The following is a 14,777-nucleotide window of genomic DNA, read 5'->3' on the forward strand; positions in this document are numbered from 1 at the left end:
TTCCCATATTTTTGCAGTTTCTTCAGTTTTAATCTACAGGTCATAACCAATAGATTGTGGTCCGAGTCCACATCTGCCCCTGGAAATATCTTACAACTTAAAACCTGGTTCCTAAATCTCTGTCTTACCATTATATAATCTATTTGATACCTTTTAGTATCTCCAGGGTTCTTCCACGTGTACAACCTTCTTTCATGATTCTTAAACCAAGTGTTAGCTATGATTAAGTTGTGCTCTGTGCAAAATTCTACTAGGCGGCTTCCTCTTTCATTTCTTAGCCCCAATCCATATTCACCTACTATGTTTCCTTCTCTCCCTTTTCCTACACTCGAATTCCAGTCACCCATTACTATTAAATTTTCGTCTCCCTTCACTATCTGAACAATTTCTTTTATTTCATCGTACATTTCTTCAATTTCTTCATCATCTGCATAGCTAGTTGGCATATAAACTTGTACTACTGTAGTAGGTGTGGGCTTCGTATCTATCTTGGCCACAATAATGTGTTCACTATGCTGTTTGTATTAGCTTACCCCGCATTCCTATTTTCCTATTCATTATTAAACCTATTCCTGCATTACCCCTATTTGATTTTGTGTTTATAATCCTGTAGTCACCTGACCAGAAGTCTTGTTCCTCCTGCCATCGAACTTCATTAATTCCCACTATATCTGACTTTAACCGATCCATTTCCCTTTTTAAATTTTCTAACCTACCTGCCCGATGAAGGGATCTGACATTCCACGCTCCGATCCGTAGAACGCCAGTTTTCTTTCTCCTGATAATGACATCCTCCTGAGTAGTCCCCGCCCGGAGATCCGAATGGGGGACTATTTTACCTCCGGAATATTTTACCCAAGAGGATGCCATCATCATTTAATCATACAGTAAAGCTGCATGTCCTCGGGAAAAATTACGGCTGTAGTTTCCCCTTGCTTTCAGCCGTTCGCAGTACCAGCACAGCAAGGCCGTTTTGGTTAATGTTGCAAGGCCAGATCAGTCAATCATCCAGACTGTTGCCCCTGCAACTACTGAAAAGACTGCTGCCCCTCTTCAGGAACCACACGTTTGTCTGGCCTCTCAACAGATACCCCTCCGTTGTGGTTGCACCTACGGTACGGCCATCTGTATCGCTGAGGCACACAAGCCTCCCCACCAACGGCAAGGTCCATGGTTCATGTTAGAAGAAAGATTAAGAAAAGGCAAACCTACGTTTCTAGCATTTGTAGACTTAGAGAAAGCTTTTGACAATGTTGACTGGAATACTCTTTTTCAAATTCTAAAGGTGGCAGGGGTAAAATACAGGGAGCGAAAGGCTATTTATAATTTGTACAGAAACCAGATGGCAGTAATAAGAGTCGAGGGGCATGAAAGGGAAGCAGTGGTTGGGAAAGGAGTGAGACAGGGTTGTAGCCTCTCCCCGATGTTATTCAATCTGTATATTGAGCAAGCAGTAAAGGAAACAAAAGAAAAATTTGGAGTAGGTATTAAAATTCATGGAGACGAAGTAAAAACTTTGAGGTTCGCCGATGACATTGTAATTCTGTCAGAGACGGCAAAGGACTTGGAAGAGCAGTTGAACGGAATGGACAGTGTCTTGAAAGGAGGATATAAGATGAACATTAACAAAAGCAAAACGAGGATAATGGAATGTAGTCAACTTAAATCGGGTGATGCTGAGGGAATTAGATTAGGAAATGAGACACTCAAAGTAGTAAAGGAGTTTTGCTATTTAGGAAGTAAAATAACTGATGATGGTCGAAGTAGAGAGGATATAAAATGTAGACTTGCAATGGCAAGGAAAGCGTTTCTGAAGAAGAGAAATTTGTTAACATCGAATATAGATTTATGTATCAGGAAGTCGTTTCTGAAAGTATTTGTTTGGAGTGTAGCCATGTATGGAAGTGAAACATGGACGATAACTAGTTTGGACAAGAAGAGAATAGAAGCTTTCGAAATGTGGTGCTACAGAAGAATACTGAAGATAAGGTGGATAGATCACGTAACTAATGAGGAGGTATTGAATAGGATTGGGGAGAAGAGAAGTTTGTGGCACAACTTGACTAGAAGAAGGGATCGGTTGGTAGGACATGTTTTGAGGCATCAAGGGATCACAAATTTAGCATTGGAGGGCAGCGTGGAGGGTAAAAATCGTAGAGGGAGACCGAGAGATGAGTACACTAAGCAGATTCAGAAGGATGTAGGTTGCAGTAGGTACTGGGAGATGAAGCAGCTTGCACAGGATAGAGTAGCATGGAGAGCTGCATCAAACCAGTCTCAGGACTGAAGACAACAACAACAACAACAACAACAAGACAAAAATGGACAAATGCTGAAGAACGGTAATACTGGTAGAAAGTGTGGAAAACTAGTGTAAATTGTTTTCTGTTTCAAGTCTAAAATTGTTATTATGTTATGAAGTGTACATCAGTGTATCAAGTGTATCAAGTGAGGCATCATGTGAGCTCACATGGAGAAATGGTGAGATGCAGCAGGGTGTTGTTGGGGACCATATATTGTCATATACAAGACTCCTAAGGACAGTGGGCGAAAGTACCAATGTGGAAGGGGTGACGCAGCCTGCTGCACAGAAAAAAGGCAGGTGCATTGTCACACACAAGACAGTTTAGTACAGACATTGGTCTAGGAGGGATGTCTGTGTAGGTCACGCTTGGAACCAGGACTTACAGTATTCTCTCTGGCTCTGCTCATGCTCAGCCCATACCTCCCTCCATCGAATTTTGCAGTCAGGAGTAGTGTACTTTTCTTCAAGTCATTATCCAGATAAACAATTAAATTTTGTAGTTATTCAAGTCTTGTCTTTGCTAATTTTCGGACCAAGTTCCATAGCTCTTACAACCTTCCAGACAGCTATCTCCATATTAGCTGACTGGATAGACTTTCTCCAGTCTCCAGTGTCTCTGAGCATCTAGACTGCTCACTGAATGTGACAACACATTCACACAAGTAGGCACAGCTCATGCGCACCTGAAAGCTATCTCTGGCAGCTCCAAATGTAGTACAGCAGTCATGTCAAACAAAAACAGCAGACTGGAGTGGGGCAGGGAAGGGGAGGGACAGCAGGGTATGAGTGTGGGTTGAGAAGAGCCCTGTTTGACAGAGCATGCAGGGCTAGATGCCAGCATGACAAGACAGTCAGATGCAGCTTGAGGAGATTGTGGGGCAGTGAGGTGGTGGGGGCAACTAGACCCTGCACATTCTGCCTGACAGCGCTCCTCTTTGCTCCCACCTATACTCTGCTATCCCTCTCCCTTCTCTGCCCCACTCCAGATTGCTGCTTTCATTCAACGTGACATTTTCATTCTGGTCAGAGCTGCATAGTGGTTCTCTGTGTGTGTGTGTGGGGGGGGGGGGGGGGGGGGGGGGGGTTCTGAAGAAGGCTTTAGCCAAAAGGTAAATTTGTAACACTCTTTCCATTGTGCCTGTCTGCAGCTCATCGTGTCATCTTTACAGTGAGTAATCAGCTAGTCTTTGCATAGTATTGTTGATATTCCGACCAGGATTCTCAATTGTTTGAAATCTACAGATTGTTAATTCAGCTAAACACTTAGGGATTACAATTATGAACAACTTAAATTGGAATGGTCATGTAGATAATGTTATGGGGAAGGTGAACCAAACACTGTGTTTTATTGGCAGAACACTTAGAAGATTCAACACGTTTGCTAAAGAGACTGGGTGTCTGTCCTCTTCTGGACTGTGTGTATTTTCTTTTCTGAAGAAGGCTTTGACCAATGGTATGAGATACAAAAATGTTCAACAAGGGTAGCTCATTTTGTATTTTTTGCAAAATAGGGGATAGAATATCATGAGTATGATACACAAATTGGGGTTGCAGTCATTAGAAGAAACATTCTTTTTTTTTTCAGTCAGATCATGTGACAAAATTTCTGTCACAAACTTTTTCCTCTGAATGCGAAACAAAAATTAATATACATATAAATAAATAAATAAAATAAAAAATAAAAAAATGATGGTAGCCTGTAAATGAAGAAATGACCATAGCAATAAAACAAGAGAACTTGCACAGGGAGATTTAAGTGTTTAGTTTTCCAGTGTGCTGTTTGAGAGTGAAATGGTAGAGAGATAGTCTGAAGGTGGTTCAATGAACCCTTTGCCAGCCACTTAATTGTGAATATAGTGGTCATATAGATGTCTTTGTGAAAAACTGACAATTGGAGAGGAATGGAGGACCCAGTGCTCGAAGACCAACATACCACACTTGAGGTGATAGTGAAAAAAGTGAAAATCAGTCATGGATCAGCATTCAACATCTTGTATGACATTTTGACAAACATTGCTGGCTACTGGGTTTCCGTTTCTGCTCATATCCATTCATAAAGCCCACTGAACAGAGACAGCAGTGAAAAAATGTGTTGGAGCCAAATCAGATGACTTCTTTAGCTGCCTAATCACTCTTGACCTGCCATTGGGTGTATAATTGTGACCCCAAGGCAAAAAAGTAATAATAAAATAAAATAAAAAATATAAATAAATTAATTAATTAAAAGAAAAGCAATGGAACCACTGCCTGGAAAGATGAAGACCCAACCATCATTGGGTAGAGTGATGCTGAGTATGTTTGAGGACTGCCATCATGTAGTGCTAACAGGATATGCTTGTAAAGAGCAAACTGACAGGGGAGCACACTTTCGAAATTTCCTGATGAAGCATTTCTGGGGGTGTTTCTGCTCCATGAGTATGCCGGCAAAGGACCCAGTAACAAATGCTTGGCCCCTCACTTCCTCTTTCCTAATTTAAAGAAACAACATTATTGCAAGCAGTTTTAGAATGACAGGTGGTTTTCAAGGTGGACTATTTCCTGAACAGCTGAAATGCAGATGTCTGCATCCAGTCCAGGTCATCCATCACAGGGAAAAAATTTTTGCGTTGAAGGGTGAATATGTAGGGAAAGACTCAACATCACCAAGTTCCATGGTTGCAGCTTTATATTTTTCAGGTGATGATGAAAGCTTCATGGCTACCCCTCATATTTCCATTTTATGATGCTATATTTGCATGCTTTTGCTTTTTATCGCAGGATTTTGTTGTTTTCTCAGAATGGTCTCAATATTGATTGTTAATAATGCAAATAAATGTTTAATTTACAGAGAGAAAGCAAATTATTGCAATATTTTGAAGACATCATGAAAGAAAATCCTAGCAGAAACCCACAGAGAGTTGCAAAGATTCTTATAATGGATTTTCTTACTGCTTTAAACAAAAAGAATGTGGATCTGGATAATTGGTAAGGAAATTTTTTATACTTTACTGAACTTTTAACTATAAGCTCCTTTAGTTACAAAGAAGTCACATAAAGCAGCCTCATTTTGTAAATAGTTTTAATCTGCTAATTTTGTTGATAATGTTTTGTTCATGTCATAGAGAACCATTTCTTTTGTTTACAGTCAAGTACCAGCAAGTTTCCTAGGAGAACTAATAGATATGCTTCAGAATGATGTTATTAACTTACAAGTGGCAAAGAAAGTTCTAGAAGAACTTCTTACTGGTCCAGCAAACAGTCCAAGTGAGGTAAAGATATTGCTAATACACTTCTCTCATTGATCATACATCTTAGCAACCTCACCCTTAGGTGAGCCATTGAAGACTAGTGAAGATGTTCTCCACTCCACCTTATACAGCACAATGAAGGTATTAGCACACATGTGTCAGAGTCATGGTGACAGAGAGACGACACCACCCAGTGGCAGCACCCTTGCTGGTGGAACTACAAGGATCGGCTATCTTTGCCATTGCCAGGATTCCACACATTATCCAGCTGGTAGCCCCTGTCGTGGTTCATTAGATTTTCTACAATGCATATTTCAGCGGATTCTCTTATAATGGAATCCTAAAAAGACATTTCTGTGGCCAAAATTAATGATTTGCCATATTCCATTGAATGTCCATTGCAGATTTGCTGGGTCACAGAAAGCGAGTGCAACATTCTTCAACTGTGCGTGTTGTTTGTCCTATATAGGCCATACCAAACTGATAAGGTATTTTCTAAATTCCTGCTTTCCACAATAACAAATTATCCTTCACTGATCCCAGCAGGTCCGAAATCTTAGATAGTGGCGGGAAAGCACTTTCACCTGAAAATTACTAAGGATTCTTGCTATTTTAAAGGAAATATTTCCAGCGAAGGGAAGAAAAGCTAGGGACTTTGCTGGTGCATTATCCCCTTTATCAACATTCTGGTTCTTGGTTTTAACTTAGTGAATGCCCTGATAATTTACCAGGTTGAGTATCCATTGTCTCTGAGCGCCGTCTGGAAATGTGCAAACTATCTGCACATATCTGTATAGTTTTAGGTAAACTATCTGCATCCAACACTGTATGGGCCCTATGTACAAGGGTTTTAAGCACACTCATGGTTTGGGATGGGTGATGGTAACTTGAAGAATGCAAGTACAAATTAGTGTGAGTGGGATTATGGTAAACAGAATGTCCCAGAGAGCCATCAGTCTTCCATCTAACCAAACATCCAGGAATGGGAGACAACCATCTTTCTCTAATTCCATGGTAAATTGAATGTTCTCATGAATGGAGTTAAGATGATGTAAAAACTCCATTAACTTGTCTTCTCCTTGGTTCCACACTATGAAAGTATCATCCACATACCTCCAAAAAACATTGTGTCTTGAATGGACATTCAATGAAGTATGACAAAACATTAATTTTGGCCACAGCAAGATCTTTTTGGGATTCCATTATAAAAGAACCCATTAAAATATGCATCGCAGAAAATCTAATGAACTGTGATAGCAGCTATCAGCTGGATAATCTACATCTACATCTGCATGATTACTCTGCTATTTACAATAAAGTGCCTGGCAGAGGCCTTAATGAATCATCCGTCAGTCCCACCTGATGCGGATCCCACACCACACAGCAATACTCCAGGATAGCGCGGCCAAGTGTGGTGTAAGCAGTCCCTTTAGTAGACCTGTTGTACCTTTTAAGTGTTCTGCCAATGAATCATAGTCTTTGGCTTGCTCTTCCCACAACACTATCTATGGAATCGGTCCAATAAAGTTATTTGTAATTGTAATCCCTAAGTATTTATTTGAATTTACAGCCTTCAGATTTGTGTGACTTATCGCGTAATCAAAATGTAGTGGATTTCTTTTGGTACTCATGTGAATAACTTCACACTTTTCTTTATTCAGGGTCAATTGTCATTTTTCACACTATACAGATATCTTATCTAAATCATTTTGCAATTAATTTTGGTCATCTGATGACTTTACAAGGAGGTAAATGACAGCATCATCTGTAAACAATCTAAGAGAGTACTCAAATTGTCTCCTATGTTGTTAATATAGATCAGGAAGAATAGAGTGCCTCTAACACTTCTTTGGGGAACGCCGGATATTACTTCTGTTTTACTCGATGACTTTTCATCTATTACTATAAACTGTGACCTTTCTGACAGGAAATCACGAATCCAGTCACACAACTGAGGCAATATTGCATAGGCATGCAGTTTGGTTAGAAGATGGTTGTGAGGAATGGTGTTGAAAGCCTTCTGGAAATCGAAAAATATGGAATCAATTTGACATCCTCTGTCGATAGCACTCATTACTTCATGAGTATAAAGAGCTAGTTATGTTTCACAAGAATGATATTTTCTGAATTCGTGCTGACTATGTGTCAATAAATCATTTTCTTCTAGGTAATTCATAATGTTTGAACACAGGATATGTTCCAAAACCCTACTGCAAATTTACATCACTGTTATGGGCCTGTAAGTCAGTGGATTACTGGTCTTTCCCTTTCTGCGTATTGGTGTGACTTGAGCAATTTTCCAGTCTTTAGGTACAAATCTTTCTACGAGCAAGTGGTTCTATACAATTGTTAAACATGGAGCTATTGTGTCAGTGTGCTCTGAAAGGGACCTGACTGGTACGCAATCTGGACCAGATCATTTATTAAATGATTTAAGCTGCATTGCTACACTGAGGATATCTACTTCTATGTTTCTCATCTTGGCAGTTGTTTTTGATTGGAATTCAAGAATATTTACTTCATCTTCTTGGGTTAAGGAGTTTCAGAAAACTGTGTTTAATAACTCTGCTTTAGTGGCACTGTCATCAGTGACCTCAACACTGTTAGTGAACAATGAAGGTATTGATTGCGTCTTGCCACTGGTGTGTTTTACGTAAGACCAGAATTGAAGCATGCATTATACATCGAACTTCTGCAAAACTTTGACAATCTCGGGGATTTTGCATTCTTTTAAATTTGGTATGCTCTTTTTTTTCTTTTTTTCTTTTTTTTTTAAATTCTGTAACAGCAATCTGACCCGTCTTGTGTACCATGGAAGGATCAGTACCATCACTTATTTATTTATGTGGTATGTATCTCTCAGTGCCGTCAATACTATCTCTTTGAAATCATTCACACCTTTTCTATGCTTACATGATCAGATCAGGATTGGAGACTGTTTCTTAAAAAGGCATTAAGAGCATTTTTAGGAGCAGACTTTTTTTTTTTAAATAAATGTTCTTTGCGTTTCTTTGTGATAGTCCCTGTTTGTCCAGGATTATGTCTTACTAAGAGATCAAGTGTGCTTTCACAACCATTTACGCTTCGAGTGGGCTCATGAGCTTATTGTCCAACATAATTTTCTGAGAAAGCATTTAGTGCAATTTTGGATGACATTTTATGCCTGCCACTGGCTTTAAACAAATAATTTTTCCAGCATATCGAGGGTATATTGAAGTCACAACTGACTGTAATTGTATGAGTGGGGTACCTATTTGAAATGAGACTCAAGTTTTCTCTGAACTGTTCAGCATCTATACCCTCTGAGCTGGGGGTTGCTGAAATGATCAATTACTTGTTTAGTCCCTTTGTCAAATATAATCTCTACCCATACTATTTCACAGGAATATTCTACTTCAATTTCACTACAAGGTAAACTGCTTCTGACAGCAACAAATACTCCTCTACCAACTGTATTTAATCTATCCTTTCTGAACACTGGTAGGTCATTTGAAAAAATTTCTGCAGAACTTATTTCCGGCTTTAGCCAGATTTCCGTACCTGTAACTATTTGAGCTTCAGTGCTTTCTATTAGGGCTTGGAGCCTTCCATACAGCCCCCTCTACCTGTGTAGCTGCTTCCTGTGTGCGGTGAACTCCTGACCTATTAAGCAGAACCCCGAAACCCACCACCCAGTGCCACAAGTCAAGGGATCTGCAGCCTACACAGTCACAGAACCACCTGGGCCTCTGAATCAGACCCCTCCCCCCCCCCCCCTGCCCCCTCCTCCCAACACTCACCTCTGCACCAAAGGACCACAGTCAGTTCTATCGACAATGCTGCAGTTGTTGAGCTCCATCTTAATATGACAGAAGCCAATGCTGCCTGGAGCTGTGACCGAAGGGTCACCAACTCAACTCGCATCTGTACATAGCAATCACGGTTCATATCCATCACTGAACTTGTTCCTGTTTGAAGCTCGTAAAAATATGTAACAAACGAACATAGTATAATGGATGGAATCCCGTCATCTCTGAGATTTGCTCCAGACGAAGGAGCCAGAACACCCGGATGACTGCAGCAACTGGCAATGCCAAAGACAACTGATCTTTGCAATTCCAGGCAGTTTGGGCCTTCTGTCACCGTGACTCTGATGTATGTGTGGCTATACTATCAGCGTGCTACATAAGATAGAGTGGAGAATGTCTTTGTCAGTCTCCAACGGCTCACCTGAAGATGACTGGCTGGTGTCCAGTTGAAATATTGTGGAGTCAAGTTTACAACAATGGGCTACAGTCCCAAAATATCCTCAAACATTTAATTCACTGGGAAAATTTTAAATTTCACAGTAAGAGATTGGCATCCTTTTTGAATGTAGATAAACAGAGGGGGAAATCTGCATAAACCTGACAGGATCAAAATGTGAAATATGATAAAATGAAACCTACACAAGACACGTCCACATTTTTAGTAACATATTCACTAGTGAAATTGAGATCATCAATTAACTTATTTCAATTCTTTTTATTTTATTTATTTCTATCTGCCTTGTAATATTAACTTCTTTTATTCTGTTTATTCAAACATTCTTAAAATTCTTTGTGATATGGAAAGAGGGAACTATAAAATGATAGCCCACCTCAAAGATATTTATAATAAATCAGATTATTCAGAAAATTTATAGAATTCTGTGAGTAACCATTTTGAGAAAAAACATATAAGTAAATGGAGATGAGAGAATGGATAGAAGGAATTAATTTATTGAGAGCGTCTATGAGGAGAAGCAACTGTCTGCAGTCATTATAGCAGAAGAAATGGTGTAAATTTGTAGAACATAGCAGATACAATATTGGACACAGAATTTGACAGAGCTTTCGAAGTCTTTTGATCAAACAAGATGGAAGGTTTAGATAACATTTCTTTGAAATTTTTGATATAGCTGGGGAGGGGGAGTGGTAAATTATGATTCACATTTATGTGCACAGTCTACCATTGGTCTTTTGCAAAAAAGTTTGTTGGATATTGATTCCAACCCTGCCCCCCTTCCCCCATCCCCCCCCCCCCCCCCCCCCTTCCATGAACCATGGACCTTGCTGTTGGTGGGGAGGCTTGCATGCCTAAGCGAAACACATAGTCATACCATAGGTGCAACCACAATGGAAGGGTATCTGTTGGAAGACCAAACAAACGTGTGGTTCTTGAAGAGGGACAGCAGCCTTTTCAGTAGTTGCAGGGGCAACAGTCTGGATGATTGACTGATTTGGCCTTATAACATTAACCAAAACTGCCTTGGTGTGCTGGTGCTGCAAACAGCTGAAACTATAGCCATTTTTTTTTTTTTTTTTTTTTTTTTCGAGGGCATGGAGCTTTACTGTATGGTTAAATGATGATGGCGTCCTCCTGGGTAAAATATTCCAGAGGTAAAATAGCCCCCATTCTGATCTCCAGGTGGGGACTATTCAGGACAACGTCATTATCAGGAAAAGCAAAACTGGCGTTCTATGGATCGGAGTGTGGAATGTCAGATTCCTTAATCGGGTAGGTAGGTTAGAAAATTTAAAAAGGGAAATGGATAGGTTAAAGTTAGAGAGGGAATTAGCGATGTTTAGTGACAGGAGGTACAAGACTTCTTGTCAGCTGAATACAGGGTTATATATACAATATCAAATATGGGTAATGCTGGAATAGGTTTAATAATGAATAAAAATATAGGAGCGTGGGTAAGCTATTTGAATAGCAGTGTGAATGCATTATTGTAGCCAAGATATACATGAAGACGATGACCATGGCAGTAGTACAAATTTATATGCCAACTAGCTCTGCAGATGATGAAGAGATTGAAGAAAAGTATGAAGAGATAAAAGAAATTATTCAGATAGTCAAGGTAGACGAAAATTTGATCGTCGTGGGGACTGGAATTCGATAGTAGTAAAAGGAAGGGAAGGAAAAGCAGTAGGTGAATATGGAATGGGGGTAAGGAATGAAGGAGGAAGCTACCTGGTAGAATTTTGCACAGAGACTAACTTAATCATAGCTAACACTTGGTTTAAGAATAATGAAAGAAGGTTATATATGTGAAAGAGGCCTGGAGACTATGGAAGGTTTCAGATACATTATATACTGGTAAGACAGAGATTTAGGAACCGGGTTTTAAATTGTGAGACATTTACAGGGGCAGATGTGGACTCTGACTACAATTTATTGGTTATAAACTGAAGATTGAAACTGAAGAAACTGCAAAAAGGTGGGAATTTAAGTAGTTGGGACCTGAACAAACTAAAAGAACGACAGGTTGTAAAGAGTAGAACAAACTAAAAGAACCAGAGGTTGTAGAGAGTATCAGAGAGAGCATTAGGGAACGATTGACAAGAACAGGGGAAAGAAATGCAGTAGAAGAAGAATGAGAGATGAAATAGTGAAAGCAGCAGAGGATCAAGTAGATAAAAAGAAGATGACTAGTAGAAATCCTTGGGTAACAGAAGAGATATTCAATTTAATTGATGAAAGGAGAAAATATAAAAATGCAGTAAATGAAGCAGGCAAAAAGGAATACAAATGTCTCAAAAATGAGATCAACAGGAAGTGCAAAATAGCTAAGCAGTAATGGTTAGAGGACAAATGTAAAGATGTAGAGACATATATCACTAGGGATTAGATAGATACTGCCTACAAGAAAATTAAAGAGACCTTTGGAGAAAAGGGAACGACTTGAATGAATATCAAGAGCTCAAGTGGAAAACCGGTTCTAAGCAAAGAAGGGAAAGCAGAAAGATGCAAGGAGTATATAGAGGGTCTATACAAGGGTGATGTAATTGAGGCCAATATTATGGAAAAAGAAGAGGACGTAGATGAAAATGAAATGGGAGATGTGATACTGTGTGAAGAATTTGACAGAGCACTGAAAGACCTAAGTTGAAACAAGGCCCTCAGAGTAGACAACATTCTATTAGAACTACTGATAGCCTTGGGAGAGTCAGCCCTGACAAAATTCTAACATCTGGTGTGCAAGATGTATGAGACAAGTCAAATACTCTCAGACTTCAAGAAGAATATAATAATTCCAGTTGTAAAGAAAGCATGTGTTGACAGGTGTGAAAATTACCGATCTGTCAGGTTGATAAGTCATGGCTACAAAATACTGACACAAATTCTTTACAGATGAATGGAAAAACTGGTAGGAGGAAACCTCAGGGAAGGTCAGTTTGAATTCTGTAGAAATGTTGGAACACTTGGGGCAATACTGATCGTATGAATTATCTTAGAAGATAGAATAAGGAAAGGCAAACCTATGTTTCTAGCATTTGTAGACTTAGAGAAAGCTTTTGACATTGTTGACTGGAATACTCTTTTTCAAATTCTGTAGGTGGCACAGGTAAAATACAGGGCATGAATGTCTATTTACAATTTGTACAGAAACCAGATGGCAGTTATAAGATTTGAGGGGCATGAAAGGGAAGCAGTGGTTGTGAAGGGAGTGGGATAGGGTTGTAGCCTATCCCTGTTGTTATTCAATCTGTATATTGAGCAAGCAGTAAAGGAAACAAAAGGAAAATCCTGTTGGAGACAGCAAAGGATCCGAAAGAGCAGTTGAACGGAATGGACAGTGTCTTGAAAGGAAGATATAAGATGTAAGATGAATATCAACAAATGCAAAATGAGTATAATTGAATGTAATTAAATTAAATCAGGTGATGCTGAGGGAATTAGATTTGGAAATGAGACACTTAAAGTAGTAGAAGAGTTTTGCTATTTGGGGACCAAAATAACAAATGATGGTCGAAGTAAAGATGAATTAAATGTAGACCGGCAATGGTAAGGAAAGCGTTTCTGAAGAAGAGAATTTTGTTAACAGTGAGTATAGATTTAAGTGTCAGGAAGTCATTTCTGAAAGTATTTGTATGGAGTGTAGCCATGAATGGAAGTGAAATGTGGATGATAATTAGTTTAAACAAGAAGAGAATAGAAGCTTTCGAAATGTGCTGCTACTGAAGAATGTTGAAGATTAGGTAAGTAGATCACGTAACTAATGAGGAGGTACTGAACAGAATTGAGGAGAAGCAAAATTTGTGGCACAACTTGACTAGAAGAAGGGATCGGTTGGTAGGACATGTTTTGAGGCCTCAAGGGATCATCCACCAATTTAGTGTTGTAGGGCCGCGTGGAGGGTAAAAATTGTAGAGGGAGACCAAGAGATGAATACACTAAGCAGATTCAGGATGATGTAGGTTGCAGTAGTTACTTGGAGGTGAAGAAGCTTGCACAGGATAGAGTAGCATGGAGAGCTGCATCAAACCAGTCTCTGGACTGCAGACCACAACAACAACAACAACAACAATAACACTGACTCCAATCAGCCCTTTCAAGAGAATGCAAAGTAGGCTTAACAGTGAATTAAATTCACACGCACCATATTGTCTGGAACACAGATTAATTATGAAACTATTTATTCTACAATATTAATAAAAGAAACTAAAGTTAAAAACAAGAAACTAACACAAAGTGTCAGCATGAAAATGCAGTTGTCCCCAACCCTCCCTCAAATCTCTGAAACTTGCACAGCTTGGCTGTAATGCTGATGCTTAATTTTGGTAATGTCTTTGTCAAATTAAATCAGCTTACTAATCCATGCAACAAGTGCACTGAACATTACAAAAGCCCCAAATTTTGTGAATTTCTAGTATGTTGCTTATAGTTGGGCTGTAGTGTGGAATCCAAGTTTTTGGGCTGAAAACCCCTGTGCTAAACTGTGGGGAGGAACTCAGGAAACTGCAAAATTTTGTCAATTTGTTTTTCAGTTTTTTCTCTACATTTTTGCCCTTGTGTTGTGCAACAAAAAGCATTGAGACCTTTCTTGTAGAGAGTAACATTTTCAACCATTTGCAGTGGTCAGATGAACTTCTACACCACTTAATCAGTAAGATACAGGGTTTCATAGGAATGAAATAATTTTCAAATTCACAAAAAATGCAAGAAGGCCAAGTTTTAACTGTATCACATTAACTGTAAAACTTTTTTTAAAAGGATGATAATAGTTACTCTAATGCTCAATGCTAATATCAAGAACCGTCCTCCCCTACCCCCAATATTAATTAGAGAAATTATAAACAAAGAATTAATGAAACACAAAAAAGAGAGTATTTTTGAATAAATAATAGAGAAAAGTTCTTAGTTGTGAGATACTCCTGTACAAAATGGAAGTGTGCATCAAGGAAACCTATGAACTTGGATTTGAATACCTGGGGTTTATAATTAATTTTTTTTACTTT

General features: G+C 39.1%; 1 protein-coding gene across 2 annotated transcripts in view; it reads left to right on the plus strand.

Moving 5' to 3' along the window:
* The window catches only part of LOC126267296 (glutamyl-tRNA(Gln) amidotransferase subunit B, mitochondrial), a 138,598-nt gene that overhangs the window by 104,205 nt on the left and 19,616 nt on the right, over positions 1 to 14,777 (plus strand). For both annotated transcript variants that reach the window (XM_049972372.1, XM_049972373.1), the window contains 2 exons: positions 5,133 to 5,269; positions 5,430 to 5,553. In XM_049972372.1, the coding sequence (XP_049828329.1) occupies positions 5,133 to 5,269; positions 5,430 to 5,553 (261 nt within the window). The remainder of the gene's footprint in view (positions 1 to 5,132; positions 5,270 to 5,429; positions 5,554 to 14,777) is intronic.

This window comes from Schistocerca gregaria, chromosome 4 (assembly GCF_023897955.1).
Source record: "Schistocerca gregaria isolate iqSchGreg1 chromosome 4, iqSchGreg1.2, whole genome shotgun sequence".
Lineage (NCBI taxonomy): Eukaryota > Metazoa > Arthropoda > Insecta > Orthoptera > Acrididae > Schistocerca > Schistocerca gregaria.